Source organism: Phoenix dactylifera, chromosome 1 (assembly GCF_009389715.1).
Source record: "Phoenix dactylifera cultivar Barhee BC4 chromosome 1, palm_55x_up_171113_PBpolish2nd_filt_p, whole genome shotgun sequence".
Taxonomy (NCBI): Eukaryota; Viridiplantae; Streptophyta; class Magnoliopsida; order Arecales; family Arecaceae; genus Phoenix; species Phoenix dactylifera.
The window spans coordinates 24,361,613-24,378,204 of record NC_052392.1 but is presented as its reverse complement, the minus strand read 5'-3'; the positions used below and the strand labels follow the sequence as shown (position 1 = coordinate 24,378,204).

Here is a 16,592-nt window from a genome sequence, read left to right as displayed (position 1 = left end):
CATAACCCTATTTGATTTTCACTGAAACACTCAATTGAATTCATTAGTAAACAAGAGATATACTCAGATGCTTTGAGCTCATCAAAATCAAATAGGGTTATGATCAATCACTCCACAATCTCCCCCTTTTTGATGATGACAAAACATTGAGTATATGTAAAGTGAATTGCTCAATAAACAAGGAAATAAAATCCATAAATGAATTCAAGTGTCTGGTTATTTAATTTATCCAAGCTTGAAAGGCGTGAAACAATAAATTTTGGAATTAAAGCTCCCCCTTTCATTTGGAATTATATAAGCCTTCATATCATGCAATCAATTGTTTGGCTTATATATATTTAATGATTTAGCTTTCTTAAAAATTCAGATTCTCCCCCTCAACATATGCATTCAACTTTGTTTTGATTCTCTGAATTTTCTTTTAATGCATTGAAGTTTTTGAACTGAAATTTTTGGTTTTTAGAGGAAAAATCTGACAATTTGTTCTTGAGTTGGATTCAACTAATCTCCGAATATCCCTTGAATAGATTCTGGAGATTACTCCATTAGGAGCCCCAACAGAGAGATAATGAGCCTCGAGGTACCAAATCCACTAAGAACAAATTATGTTTTAATTTTTCATTTTGATTCCTTTTATGTTGAGTCCATTTACATATCTATTAAGTATTTCTCCCCCTTTTTGTCATCATATCAAAAAGGAGGTAAGCAGAACAAACAATCACTTAGAGATCAAATTGCACACAATTGAAGAGAATATGTCTACTCATTGTATTGATGTGTATGTAAATACATTTTAGAATATAATAAGTAAAGCAAAAAAGTACATGTCAAAATAACACAAAGTGATCTAAGGCTTCCTCGAGGAGGATGCGGCTCCTCCTCTCGAGGATGTGGCTCCTCCTCTCAATCTGTTCTGCTCCATGAGGAGGGTGACCGCATCTGTAACATGCCCGAGCTGGGAGATAATGGACGAAGTGGCCCTGCTATGTGTAGTGGAGAGCTCGGTCACCGACTTCTGAAGTGCGTCCAGCTTGTCGATGAGCACGTTCGACAAGCGCTCGGCCCCCTGAGTAGTGGTGCTCATGTCCTTCCGGATGTCATCGCGCATCTTCCGAGTGATGCCCGTGACCTCACTCATACTGGAGAATTGAGCCTGGATCAGGCTCCGGACGTTGTAAATCTCTTCCCGCACATGGGCCGTCATCTCAGTCACGGCTGTCAAGGAAGGGACCAACGCTGACAAAGGTGCAGGAGTGGGAGCAGGCACTGAACCCCGGAGCTCCCGAAGTAGATCATCTCGCAGATCTCGGACAATCTCCTGCCGCAACTCCCGAAGCTGCTCAGGAGCGATCCGGACCTCCATGACCTGAGGAGCTGAGGAGGAGGGTCCGGCTGAGGGGGTAGGAGTAGAAGTGGAGGGAAAGTCAGGATAATCTGAGTCTGGCTCAGGACTAGGAGAATGTCTGGTGGTATGTGTGGAGGTGGAAGACTTCCTAACCCAGATCCCCTCTACCTTCCGAAACCCCATCCTGTGTAGGGTCCCCGGACGCATGCGATCTGTCCATCGCAATGCGCGAGAGGGTTCCCCCTCAGGAATGGGAATCTCGGCCTCCCTAAACAAAAGGGTGAACATCATGCCGTGGGGGAGGGTGAGCCTAGGTCTATCTAGTGGCTCACATAGATATCTATAAATAAGTTTTGGGAAGTTGACTGGGGTGTCCTGGAGAATATAGAACATAAGGGCGAGGTCCCTCTCAGAAACAAAGTCGAAGCGCCCAGTCTTCGGGAAGAGGGACCTAGACAGGATGCTCAGGAGGATCCGCACCTCAACTGGAAGTGAGCTAGCGGATACCTCATCCAAGGGGGACTGGGGTGGATGCCCTAGAATGGCCGTAAGGGCCTCAGTCCTATCCTCAGGGTGTGCGGGTGCCACCCCAACTTGGGGAAGATGGAGGACCTGAGCAATGATATCCTCCGAAATGAATAATGGGACACCGGCTACCGTGCCCTCTATACCCCCATCGCCCCTATGGACGGTACCGTAGAACTCCCTAACTAGTCCAGGGTATGTGGGGAGATCTAAGGTGAGGAAATACTCTAAGCCCTGGGCCCTAAGTCTCTCTCCTATCGTAAAGCCCTCCCGGGAGAGATAGTCGAAATCGACGTATCTCCCGGTGGTGACCGCCTTCCCGGCGCACGGCCTCGAGGGAACCGCCCTCGGCGGGGAACGAGCCGGAGGTTGTGGCCTCGCGGGATCGTTCCGAGCCTTGGAACGTCGCTCGGTGCCGGTTGCGGGTTGGGGCCTCTTCCGGCTTGGAACAACGGTTTTACGAGGCATGGTCGACCTAGAATGGAGTAAAACGCTAATGGACGGTGAAAGGTCGACGGGAAAAAGCTTAGGGACGGCCGGAGACGATCTAGGAGTCGGCTCTAGGGTTTTGAACAGTGGCGGCGGTGAAAATAAGTGTTTTCTAAACGATGGAGTTAGGGTTAAAAAGTCGGATCCCGACTGCGAGTCGACTCCTCTGAGTCGCGAGTCGACTCGACCTCGAGTCGACTCCAAAATAGGCGCGAGTCGACTCTCCTTATGTGCCTGTTAACCTCGAGTCGACTCCCGTCTGTATGCGAGTCGACTCCCCCTCTGCTGCCATCGATCTCGAGTCGACTCCCGCAAATGCGCGAGTCGACTCCCCCTTACGAGCCGACTCTGAAACTTGCTCGAGTCGTCTCGAACTCTGGCACGCACCTAAAAATCATGCTATGTTCGTGCCGAATGAGGAAAAATCACTAAATTATGATCTGATTTGATGATCATTGAAACGAAACTCTATATTAATCACAATCTAATCATCAAAATCAAATGAATCTAGTGGAAAATACCACTAGGATGGATCAATCACTCCTAATCCCCTCCTAAGCACACTAAATCTCTCTTCACTTAGGGGTTTTGTAAAAATGTCAGCTAATTGATCATCAGTACAAACAAATTGTAGTGTCACATCACCATTCAATACATGATCTCTTATGAAGTGATGTCTTATCTCAATATGTTTAGTTCTTGAATGCTGAATTGGATTCTTAGTTAGATTAATGGCACTTGTATTATCACAATTAATGGGTATTTTATCTTGTTTAATGCCATAATCTTCTAATTGTTGTTTGATCCATAAGATTTGAGCACAACAACTCCCGGCTGCAACATATTCAGCTTCAGCAGTAGATAATGCAACCGAGTTTTGTTTCTTGCTAAACCATGAGATTAAGTTTTCTCCTAGAAATTGACAAGACCCGCTGGTACTTTTTCTATCAAGTTTACATCCAGCAAAGTCTGAATCTGTGTATCCTATTAATTTTAGGCTAGATTCTTTAGAATACCATAAACCTATATTCTTAGTTCCTATTAGGTATTTAAAGATTCTCTTAACTGCAATTAGATGTGATTCCTTAGGATTAGACTGATATCTAGCACACATGCAAATACTAAACATGATATCAGGTCTACTTGCAGTAAGATACAATAAAGATCCTATCATACCTCTATATAGTTTCTGATCTACAGATTTACCTGATTCATCTTGGTCTAATTTGCATGATGAGCTCATGGGGGTGCTGATTGACTTGTTTCCCTCCATATCAAACTTTTTAAGCATCTTCTTGATATATTTGGCTTGATTGATGAAGATGCCTCCTGCAGACTGTTTGATTTGAAGCCCGAGGAAGTAGTTCAGCTCTCCCATCATGCTCATCTCAAATTCACTCTGCATCAAATCAGCAAATTCTTCGCAGAGGCGATTGTTAGTAGCACCGAAAATAATATCATCAACGTAAATCTGCACTAATAACATATCTTTGTTTTGTTTTTTCAGAAATAGTGTTGTATCTACATTACCCCTAGAGAACTCATGTTCTAATAGGAATTTGCTAAGCCTCTCATACTATGCTCTAGGTGCTTGTTTCAAACCATAAAGTGCTTTGTTCAATTTATATACATGATTAGGGTATTGATGATTTTCAAAACCAGGAGGTTGTTCTACATATACCTCCTCATTAATATACCCATTTAAAAATGCACTTTTTACATCCATTTGAAATAGTTTGAAGTCCTTAGAGCATGCATATGCTAATAATAATCTAATAGCCTCAAGTCTAGCTACAGGAGCAAAGGTTTCATCAAAATCTATACCTTCTTCTTGATTATAGCCCTTTGCTACTAGTCTAGCCTTATTCCTTATGACAATTCCATTTTCATCAAGTTTATTTTTATAAATCCATTTGGTACCTATAATTGGATATTCAGAAGGTCTTTCAACTAGATTCCATACTTTGTTTCTAGTAAATTGGTTTAATTCTTCTTGCATTGCGTTTATCCAATTTACATCGTTTTCAACTTCTTCTATGCGTTTAGGCTCAAAATGTGAAACGAAAGCTAGATGATTGTTTAAGTTCCTAAGGGATGCTCTAGTCCTAATAGGTTGAGACAGATCATCTAGAATTAATTCCTTAGGATGCCCGTGAGCATACCTCTAAGCTTTAGTTAGCCCATGATCTACTATAGTCTCTTGGCTTGATGATGCATCTTCAATTAATTTTTGACTGTTATCTTGTAATGTCATCTCGTCAATCTTTTCTTCAAGAATTTCCGTATCATCATCAAAATTAACTCTCTTGCTAGAAGAGATATCACTAGAATCATCGAAGACAACATGTATGGATTCTTCTATAACTAGGGTTCTTTTATTAAAGACTCTATATGCTTTACTAGTTGTAGAGTACCCTAAGAATATGCCCTCATCAGATTTAGAATCAAATTTTTCTAGATTATCTTTTCCATTATTATGAACAAAACACCTACATCCAAAGATATGAAAATAGTTTACCTTTGGTTTTCTGTTTTTCCAAAGTTCATAAGGTGTTTTCTTTATAATAGGTCTCAATAAAACTCTATTTAATATATGACAAGAAGTATTAATGGCTTCTCCCCAAAAGTACTCAGGGAGGTTACTTTCACATAACATAGTTCTAGCCATTTCCTCTAGAGTTCTGTTTTTCCTCTCCACAACTCCATTTTGTTGTGGTGTCCTAGGTGCAGAAAAATTGTGTGTTATTCCTTTTTTACTACAAAACTCATCAAATAAATGATTTTCGAATTCGGTACCATGGTCACTTCTAATAGCTATTACTGAAGTATCTCTAGCATTGGTTACTTCTTTATGAAATTTCTTAAAAATTGAAAAAGCTTGATCCTTATGAGCTAAGAACATGACCCAAGTGTATCTAGAATAATCATCTACAATAACTAGACCATATTTATTTCCACCTAGGCTTGTGGTTCTAGTTGGTCCGAATAGGTCCATGTGTAGTAGTTCTAGAGGTCTAGAGGTTGAGACACAATTTATAGATTTAAAGGAGTTCTTTGATTGTTTGCCAAATTGACATGCTTCACATATTTTATTCTTTTCAAACTTTAATTTTGGCAAACCTATCACCGAATCTCTTTTAACTAGTTTAGATATTGTGTCCATGCTTGCATGACCTAACTTACGGTGCCATAACCAACTAGCATCATTGTCCTTAGTTTCATTAACAACTAAGCATGGGTTGTGTTTGGCAAGATCCTCAAGGTCTACAACATACACATTTCCACGTCTTATTCCTTTAAAAACTAAACTATTGTCATTTGGGTTTGTTACGATGCATAGTGATGGTTTAAACATAACATCATAACCTTTATCACATAATTGACTAATGCTTAATAAGTTATGCTTAAGACCGTCAACATATCTAACATTATCAATAAAAGTAGAAGGGGTAATTTGTACTTTACCTATACCAATGATGTGACCTTGGTTGTTGTCTCCAAAAGTCACAGCACCTCCCTTCTTAGCTTCAAGGGTGAAGAATTAATCCTTGTCACCCGTCATGTGTCTTGAACAGCCACTATCCAAGTACCAGCAATTTTTGTTGACCTTGGCTGCAAGACACTCCTACACAAGCAGATCATATAATTTTAGGTACCCAAATTTTCTTGGGTCCTTCATGGTTAGTCATGTTGGTTCCTTTTGGAACCCATACCCTTTTGATTTTTCTTTTACTTTTTCCTTTCCTATAGTCACATACATTTGCTTTATGTCCTACAGTTCCACAACAAAAACAGGTTATTTTCTTAATTTTACTTTCTCCTGCTTTAACAAAGAAGTTACTAAGAAGTTTTTGCTTGTTTTTAGGTTTGTATCCTAGACCTGCTCTATTGAATACAGCTCGTTGACTATTAAGTATCATATTTAATTTTTCAGAACTATATGTAAATTTTTCAACCAAGGGTTTGTATTTCTCAAATTCTTTAGTTAGTGTCTGTTTTTCTGCTTTTAGATCATTTAGTTCTTTTGTGATACTCTCATTTATATGTTTATAGTTTTTGGGTTCTAATGTTTCTTTGTTCAGCCTTTCATTTTCTTTAGTTAAGGTATTATTCTTTTGTATCAAGATTTGGTTGCTTGTTTTAAGTTCTGCATTTTCTTTGGTGATACAATCCTTATCCTTAACTAACTTATCGTATTTATGTAGGTAAGATTGATTAGCTATTTTTAGTTCTTTATTCTTAAGATTTATGGCCTTATATTCAATCATTAATTCATTAAATGCATCATACAATTCATCAAAGGTAAAATCGAGATGCGTGTTGGATGTTACCTCATTTTCATTGGCCATGAAACAGAAATTGACCTTTTCTTCTTGTTCCTCATCCGATGATGAAGATGATGCGTCGGAGTCCAATAAGGTGGTGACAAGGGCTTTCTTCTTCTTGTACTTGCTGCCCTTCTTTAGTAAGGGACACTCAGCTCTGATGTGCCCCGGCTTCTTGCACTCATAACACCCAATCCCCTCATTTTCCCTTTCCTTACCTTTATCCTTGCGATAAGAATTTGAGGGGCCTCTCCTTTGATGATAGGACTTCTTGTGGTTGATGAATTTTCTGAACTTGCGCACAAGAAGAGCCTCATCATCATCTCCCTCATGATCTTCTTCTTCACTGCTGCTACTGCAAGACAAATCTTTGTTAGATGATGTAGATTTGAGAGCTATTATCTTTTTTTTATGGGAGGACTCTTCTTCGCTGTGCTGCTTCATTGTTAGCTCGTGAGTCATTAGGGATCCAAGGAGCTCTTCAAGTGGAAGCTTGTTCAAGTCCTTAGCTTCTTGGATTGCCGTCACCTTGGCTTCCCATGACCTTGGTAGACAGCGAAGAATTTTCCTGACAAGATCACTGTTAGTATAGTTTTTGCCAAGGCTTTTTAGGCCATTGACAATGTCAGTAAACCTAGTGAACATGCTAGTGATTGTCTCATTAGAATCCATCTTAAATAGTTCATACTTATGAACTAATATATTTATTTTGGATTCTTTGACTTGATTCGTGCCCTCATGGGTCACTTCAAGTCTGTTCCAAATCTCTTTTGCAGAATTGCAAGTAGAGACTCTATTGAATTCATTCCTATCTAATGCACAGTAAAGCACATTCATTGCTTTAGAATTGAGTTGTGCCTTTCTCATGTCATGTTCATCCCAATCCTTTTCTAGTTTAGGTACAGTGACACCCTCTACATAGATGGATGGGATGTATGGTCCATTTACTACAATGGTCCACATCTCATAGTCTTGGGCTTGGATGAATATTCTCATCCTAGCCTTCCAATATGAGTAGTCGGATCCATTAAAGAATGGGGGTCTTTGGGTGGACTGACCCTCAATGTGGGAAGATCCAAATGGGGTTGTCATTTTGATCTTTTACTCTTAGGATAGAAGAGTTTAGGCTCTGATACCACTTGTTGCCCAGATAGACAACCCAAGAGGGGGAGGGTGAATTGGGTTTTAAAATAATTTTGCAATTAAAACGTTGTGGATGACTAATTAATGCTTTACCAAGATGATTAATTAATTGCTATGTGCTGTGAATGAAATGAGAGTAAAAGAAAGAGACAAACAATCACAAACACAAGGCTTTTATAGTGGTTCGGAGCTAACCCTTGCTCCTACGTCCACTCCCCAAGTCTCACTTGGGAATTCACTATAACCCCTTGGATTACAGCCGGTTGTTTTACAAGCTCACAACCAAACTTGTTGTTTTACGAGCTCACAACGAACTCGGTCGGTTTTTCCTGGCTCACCGACTAGAACCACCCCGATTGTTTTTTCCGGGATCACAATCGAACCCTTACACGTTGGTTTTACACTCGGCTCACCAACCAACCTCTACACCCTTGATTCAATCCCCCGATTGAACCAAGCAAAGACAAGATGGAAATAATGACAACAAACAGAAAAACAGAGCTTCTCAAAAGCAGATAAATAACAATATAAACTAGAGAGAAGTTAAGAGCCCTCAAACACGTTTGAGTTGGAGTAGAGTAGGGCTTCTTGAACTTCGGGTCTCCTCTTGAATGTCTGGTCGACTTGAATGCAGGAGGAGATCTCTTTCAATGTTTGGAAAGAGGTAGTTGGATGGAGTTATGGCGCTCTTCCCTCTTTTCGTTGAAAAACCACTTGTAGAGAATGAATGCTTGATTTCTTTGAATGGAATGGTAGTTCTTTTCCCTTGCTACAGTCCTCTGTGGCTATTTAAGCCATCCCCCACGGAAACTAGCCGTTAGACACCTTTTTCTGCCCATTCTGCACACTCTGCACAACCTGACAATATGTCCGTTGGGGGTCGGAGTCGACTCGCGCGATCAGGAGTCGACTCGGCTGTAGCGGGAGTCGACTCATGCTTTTCTGGAGTCGACTCGGCAACTGTTCCGGATTTGAATTAAAGTAGCCTCTTCGACTGGGAGTCGACTTGTCTTGACCCGGAGTCGACTCGCCAACTTCTGGTTTTTTACTAATGAATTCAATTGAGTGTTTCAGTGAAAATCTTGTCTAAAGTGTTTCTAGACTTGGTTCATAATATTTTGGATAAGTTAAGAAGTCAGTTTGAACCAAAGGCTGAGACTCGAGTCGACTCCAGAGTATTACGAGTCGACTCCAAGCGTATCAGAATCACTGGCACGGGCTCGAGTCGACTCCGGATCATTACGAGTCAACTCCGACTGAGAACAGACAGACGAGCAGAAAGCATCAACTCAAAACCTGTCAGCGAGTCGACTCCGATGTTTACCGAGTCGACTCCGGAGTAGTATGAGTCGACTCCAAGGAGTTACAGACAGAAAAGTCAGAGAGCGAATTTCGACCCTGAGATTCGAGTCGACTCCTGTGGAACGCGAGTCGACTCCGATGGTTGGCAGGTCGACTCCAAAGAAAGCGAGAGTCGACTCTCAGTGGTACACAAGGCAAAAGTCAGAGAGGAGTTTTCGGACTCTGAGATTCGAGTCGACTTCCGCAATACGCGAGTCGACTCCGAGACAGCGCGACCCCAAAAAGACAGAAGACCGATTTACTGTCTCTGAGAGCCGAGTCGACTCCCAGACAGCTCGAGTCGACTCCAAGGCAGCGCTACACCAAAAAGGCAGAAGGCTATGTTTCGGAAACTGAGAGCCGAGTCGACTCCGGGGAAGTTTGAGTCGACTCCAAGACTGGACGAGCCAAAAGACAGAAGATCGGGAGTTTGGGCTCTAAGCGCCGAGTCGACTCCCAGGATTGTCGAGTCGACTCGAGTGGGCCAAGTTGAAAATTAGCTCCATGGATTTCATGAGATGAGCCGACTCCGAAAATGCCAAGTCAGCTCCAGAAGTTGGCGAGTCGACTCCGGGTCAAGACGAGTCGACTCCCAGTCGAAGAGGCTACTTTAATTCAAATCCGGAACAGTTGCCGAGTCGACTCCAGAAAAGCATGAGTCGACTCCCGCTACAGCCGAGTCGACTCCTGATCGCGCGAGTCGACTCCGACCCCCAACGGACATATTGTCAGGTTGTGCAGAGTGTGCAGAACGGGCAGAAAAAGGTGTCTAACGGCTAGTTTCCGTAGGGGATGGCTTAAATAGCCACAGAGGACTGTAGCAAGGGAAAAGAACTACCATTCCATTCAAAGAAATCAAGCATTCATTCTCTGCAAGTGGTTTTTCAACGAAAAGAGGGAAGAGCGCCATAACTCCATCCAACTACCTCTTCCCAAACATTGAAAGAGATCTCCTCCTGCATTCAAGTCGACCAGACATTCAAGAGGAGACCCGAAGTTCAAGAAGCCCTACTCTACTCTAACTCAAACGTGTTTGAGGGCTCTTAACTTCTCTCTAGTTTATATTGTTATTTATCTGCTTTTGAGAAGCTCTGTTTTTCTGTTTGTTGTCATTATTTCCATCTTGTCTTTGCTTGGTTCAATCGGGGGATTGAATCAAGGGTGTAGAGGTTGGTTGGTGAGCCGAGTGTAAAACCAACGTGTAAGGGTTCGATTGTGATCCCGGAAAAACAATCGGGGTGGTTCTAGTCGGTGAGCTAGGAAAAACCGACCGAGTTCGTTGTGAGCTCGTAAAACAACAAGTTTGGTTGTGAGCTTGTAAAACAACCGGCTGTAATCCAAGGGGTTATAGTGAATTCCCAAGTGAGACTTGGGGAGTGGACGTAGGAGCAAGGGTTAGCTCCGAACCACTATAAAAGCCTTGTGTTTGTGATTGTTTGTCTCTTTCTTTTACTCTCATTTCATTCACAGCACATAGCAATTAATTAATCATCTTGGTAAAGCATTAATTAGTCATCCACAACGTTTTAATTGTAAAATTATTTTAAAACCCAATTCACCCCCCCCCCCTCTTGGGTTGTCTATCTGGGCAACATAAGCCAATAAGACCGAAAAAATATTACTGAGTAGATTTCTGGCTTATATAATTCTTAATTCTTATTCTGTAATTCCGTTAGACCCCAAAAATTGTTTCTAAAATAATTTCACAAATAAATATTTTATTTATAGTAATAATAAAATAAAATAAAAATAATTTTCATAAATCTTACTAGTTAGTTTTTCTTTTGGTCCAACCTCATACAGACATACTGAATATACTACCTCAAATTGAGGTTAGTGGATTCCTTATTGAGCATCAATACAAATTTATCTAGTGCACTCAAAGCCTAACTTTGTCTGTATATGTGATCTTTGAGAAGACCATCAACAATTGACTCAATCAAAGCACAAGAATACACCAAATATATCTGCATATACCTCTCAAGTCAAAGGATATATAAACTAATTATGCTGAATACTCTTCTCAACATCAGTGATCACTTCTAGAAGGTATTCATATTTAGATCCAATTCAGTACATGTATTCTTACAGTGCACCCATTCGTCTGCTTAAGGTCTCTACCTCAATGACGAAGCTTATCATCCTATTTATATAGCGGCACAACAAGTGTAGGCCTAAAATATATAGCTCGGTCTAAAACAATATGAGTTAACAAGGAACCGAAAAACCACCACTCCGCGCCTATAATTCAATAATCATCGGTGTGGTCCTTCTATAATGTTACTCAACATATATACCATGTGAACATCTCATGTCATAATAAAATACCCAATAAACAAATAAACATATATGTGAAAAGGAGAAATGAATAATTCAATAATTATCAAAATTGTTTTACAAATTAGTTTCTGAGGGTATAATTCTAACACTGAAGACGAGGCCAAACATGAAACCATGTCGGCTTATGCTTGGGAAAACTGGTTTTCAGTCATAGACAACTATATGCCACTTTGTCTCAACATATATCTCAAGGAGTTAAAATCTGGATAGATAATAATGATGATATACTTCCTAGATGCACTATAGTGTACAAGGAGATTTTTAATAATCTCCCAAAGACATAAGAATTATACAATAAAATAAAGTTATATATATATATTAATTATTCTATTGAATTAAAATGAAATATATTAACAAACTTCAAGTTTCTGCAGATCCATCATGGAAATAATCATCGATAATTGATATCAATTATATACTGCCGATGATTCTTCATTTCACTGCATTAGAAAGCAACAGATACATTTCGCTTTCTTGACTTTATTATCTTAATAAAGTATTGATGCTAGCTATACTTTTCATGCTTTTTCAGGTTTGCAACTGTAGCCACACACTACAATTATTCATCTCCATAGCTGTTCAAGCATTAATTTATGACACGACTTCATACAACATGAAAATATTGTTACACTAATAATTTACAGTAAAAAGCTATTTTTTATAATCACATAAGATACAATTCAATCAAAATTTATAGATATTTATAAACTCTCTCTCTCTATATATACATACTAAATTCCGTGCAATGTACCGGTCTGTGACTAGTTTTAGTTCAAAATAGGATCTGAGTAACGGACCACTTTCTATTCTCTAGTTCTGAGATCTTTTAATTCCATCGAGTAAATCTAATGCTCATGGTTTACCAAGCTATAACAAAAAGAAAAACCTAACATCGAATCCATCCGTGGCCTTCAGTGGATCCACATGCATCCAATAAAAGCCAAATGCCACTTAATGGAGGTAGGTAGCTGCAGAAGAGACGCGATCTCATAAAATCCGGTCGCAACCTCACCCTCGGGCAGCCATCTGCCCTTCCGCGCCTTCCCAACTCGCTGTACAAAACCCAAACCAGCCCCTGAATCCCCTCTACCATGCCTCCGCCGGAGATGCGAACCTCCGGCGATCCCCGCCGGGGAGCCCCCCACATCGCCCTCCTCCCCAGCGCTGGCATGGGCCACCTAACCCCCTTCTGCCGCCTCGCCGTCGGCCTCTCCGACAGCGGCTGCGACGTCTCCTTCATCACCGTCCAACCCACCGTCTCCTCCGCCGAGTCCCGCCGCGTCGCCGCCCTCCTCGCCGCCTTCCCCCGCCTCCGCCCCCTCGATTTCCGCCTCGCCGACTTCGACCCGTCCGCCTTCGCCTCCACAGACCCCTTCTTCCTCCGCTTCGAGGCGATCCGCCGCTCCGCCCACCTCCTCCCCGCTCTCCTCGCCGCCGCCTCCCCGCCGGTCTCCGCCGTCGTCGTCGACATCTCCTTGGTTTCCACCTTCCTCCCCGTCCTCGCCGGCGTCGGCCTTCCGTGCTACCTTCTCTTCACCGCCTCCGCCGCGATGCTTTCCCTCTGTGCACACTTTCCAGCGTACATCGCCGCCAAAACCACCGCCGGCGTCGGCGACGTCGAGATCCCCGGCCTGCGGACAGTGCCCAAGTCCTCCATCCCGCTGCCGCTCCACGACCCGAACAATCTCTTCACCACTCAATTCGTCGAGAATGGTCGAATACTTCAGAAAGCCTGCGGCATCTTGATCAATACATTCCATGCCTTGGAGCAGGAGGCGCTGGACGCGCTGAACGGGGGGAAGGTGGTGCCCGCCGGGCTTCCTCCAGTGGTCGCCATCGGACCGCTGAAACCGGTGATAGGTTGCGAAAGAGGCTCGCCGCTCCCCTGGCTCGACGCCCAGCCGGCACGGTCGGTGGTCTACGTGAGCTTTGGGAGCCGGACCGCCATGTCGGCGGAGCAGATGAAGGAGCTGGGAACTGGGTTGGAGAGGAGTGGGTGTAGGTTCTTGTGGGTGGTGAAGAGTAAGGTGGTGGACAGAGAGGAAGAGGTGGAGTTGGAGGAATTATTAGGAGAGGAGTATCTGGAAAGAGTGAGGGAGAGGGGGTTGGTGGTGAAGGGGTGGGTGGAGCAAGAGGAGATCCTGGGGCACGTAGCCGTCGGTGGGTTTCTTAGCCACTGTGGGTGGAACTCGGTGACCGAGGCGGCGTTGCACGGGGTGCCGATCTTGGCGTGGCCGAGGTTAGGGGACCAGAGGGTGAATGCGGACGTTATGGCGAGGGGTGGGCTCGGGATTTGGGTGAAGGAGTGGAGCTGGGAGGGCGAAGAGAAGGTGGTGAGGGGGGAGGAGATCGGCGAGCGCGTGAGGGAGCTGATGGAGGACGAGGGCTTGCGGGCGTCGGCGGCGAGGCTGGGGAAGGAGGCTGTGAAGGCTGTGGCTGTGGATGGGAGCTCCGGTAAAGGGCTGGCAGAGTTCATCGGCAAGCTTTGAAGGAGGAGGAGTTCCATGGCGATGGTTCGATAGTGTGATGAATGCTCGGTCTTTGTTCTAAATAACGTGGTTGTTTGTTTGAGAACATTAATTTGGGATTTGGTATCGCTTCTTATTTGTGTTTGACAAACTGGTGTTCTCCCTTGTATTCACATCGTGCCTCGGCAACAATATATATTTGTTTAAATTTTAAACTGTTAAAAGCATAGATGGGATGTTTTTGAACCGTCGAGAATGCTTGAAATGCTATCTTGCTTTGTCCGCTACACTCTACGATTGGGGAGACCTGCAATCTCATGGGCTCACAAAAAGCGGGAGAGGTCTCATCCATTCATCAATTGATTTTAATAGTATATCTATATGTAATTTAATACAACTAAATATATAATAGTATAAGCATATAAATAATTCATAGGAAACACAAATATAAATTGGAAATATAGATGTGAATTATTTATGTAATTATGTAAGGAGTTGGATTGGGTATGGTTTGTATCGGGTTGGTTGGGTTCAGGTTAGCCTTCAGGCTAAGGTGAGGGGCTTTTGAGTCAAGGTGGAACTTAATACAAATTTATAAGGGTTAGGTGAGGAGCTTAATTCTATTGGCTAATTGGTTTCACAGGAGATTAGTGAGGTGGTACTGATGAAGGGCGGGGATATCATAAGATTATATTTGTTTGGGTTGTGTTTCTTTAAAGTACATGGCAGAAACTAAATAGAAACTCTAAATAAGAGAGAAATAAAAAATATTCAGCTAACAGAAATAGAAATTATACAGCCTCATCCTCTTTCGAATTCCCTTGGACTGTCATGCACTTTCGGAGTCTTTTGAGCGTTCATCTCATTCGAACGATCAGCGATGATTTTCTATTCTGCATTAGTCCCCTCCACTTGAGAGCAACTCGCCCTTGAGTTAGTATTTGAATACAAGGGCACCTCCTGACAGTAATATTGATACAGATCTGAAACGTTGAAAGTCTTCGAAATTTCCATATCATCAGGCATATAAATGACATAGGTGTTATTGCCGATTTTCTTCAACACTTTGTAAGGACCATATTTTTTCGATTTGAGCTTGTTGTAAGTCCCAATTGGAAATCTTTTTTTGCATAAGAACAACATCACCATATCCCCTTCTTGGAACTCTCTATGCCGACGGTGTTTGTCTGCAGATGCCTTATATTTAGTGTTAGTCTCCTCCAATATCTGTTTAACTTATGCCTGAACAGATCGGACCTGATCTGCCATATTCTCCACTGCCATATTCCGTCCCAGACTTTTAGGCAGACATACTAGATCAACGGCATGTCTAGGTTGTTTCAAACAAACCAGTTAGAAAGGGGATCTACCGGTAGCACTATGAACGGCATTGTTGTATGCAAATTCGGCTTGGGGTAGAGCATGATCCCATTGTTTTAGCGTATCCCTACATATGCTAAAAATTAAATTTTCAAGTGTCATGTTCACCACCTCCGTCTGGCTGTCCGTTTGAGGGTATGTCGTACTGCTAAATTTCAAGGAGGTGTCAAACATCTTTCATAGAGTAATCCAAAAATGACTTAGAAATTTTGAGTCCCTATCAGAAGTAATAGATAGTGGAACTCCATGAACTGGACAATCTCTCAGAAGAACAATCTCGCAATATGGGATGCATCGGATGTCTTCTTGCAAGGATTGAAATAGGCCATCTTCGAGAACCTATCGACCACCACAAACACAGAGTCGACCCCTCGTTGTGTACGCAGAAGTCTGAGCACAAAATCCATAGATAGATCCTCCTAAATATCATTAGGAACAGGTAAAGGAGTGTAGAGACCTGTATTTTGTGCTTGCCCCTTTCTTGTTTGACAAACATAGCACTTTCTCACTAGATTTTCCACATCCCTCTTCAGCTGAGGCCAGATTTACCTCTCTTCAAGAAGTGCCATGGTCTTATCTCTTCCCAAATAGCCGCTGAGACCACCTCCATGTAGATCCCTAATGAGTTTCTCCCTCAAAGAGACTCTGGGAATACATAGGCGATTCCCCTTAAATAAATACTCATCAAAAATATGATAATCACCCGCTGGTTGTCTTGTTGAATATGTCGGCCATACTTGCTTAAAATCGTCATCTTCAGCATACAATTCTTTCAGACACTCAAACCCAACTACTGCTTGGATCACGGTCACAAGCAATGCAACCATACGACTCAATGCATCAGCTACAAGGTTTGAAGTCCCTGATTTATGCCAAATAACAAATGGGAACTTCTGCAAAAATGTGGACCATCGAGCATGCATATTGTTCAGATGCTTTTGGCTATTCAAAAACTTCAATGCTTGGTGATCAGTATATAGGATAAATTCTCTCCGTACTAAGTAATGTTCCCAATGTTTCAGAGCCCTCACAACCGCAAAAAATTTTTAATCATATGTGGACCACTTCCGCCTGGCATCACTGAGTTTTTCACTGAAGAATGCAATGGGTCTTCCATCTTGAGACAAAAGTGCCCTAATTCCTACCCCACAAGCATCACATTCTACCTCAAGAAGTTTGTCAAAACTCGGCAAAGCCAACATGGGTGCACTGCATAATTTTCCTTTGATCAGAGAG

The 16,592-nt window shown here is 42.4% G+C and overlaps 1 protein-coding gene across 1 annotated transcript; it reads left to right on the top strand.

Moving 5' to 3' along the window:
* Nucleotides 1–12,468: 12,468 nt before the first annotated feature.
* LOC120111946 (UDP-glucose:2-hydroxyflavanone C-glucosyltransferase-like) lies at nucleotides 12,469–14,200 on the top strand. Its single transcript, XM_039130398.1, has one exon. It carries the CDS (start codon nucleotides 12,600–12,602, stop codon nucleotides 13,995–13,997), a length of 1,398 nt encoding a protein of 465 aa, XP_038986326.1. The 5' UTR covers nucleotides 12,469–12,599; the 3' UTR covers nucleotides 13,998–14,200.
* The last annotated feature ends 2,392 nt before the right edge of the window (nucleotides 14,201–16,592 follow it).

Coding starts and splice junctions, on each gene's coding strand:
- LOC120111946 (XM_039130398.1), top strand. CDS start 12,600: ATGCCTCCGCCGGAGATGCGAACCTCCGGCGATCCCCGCCGGGGAGCC.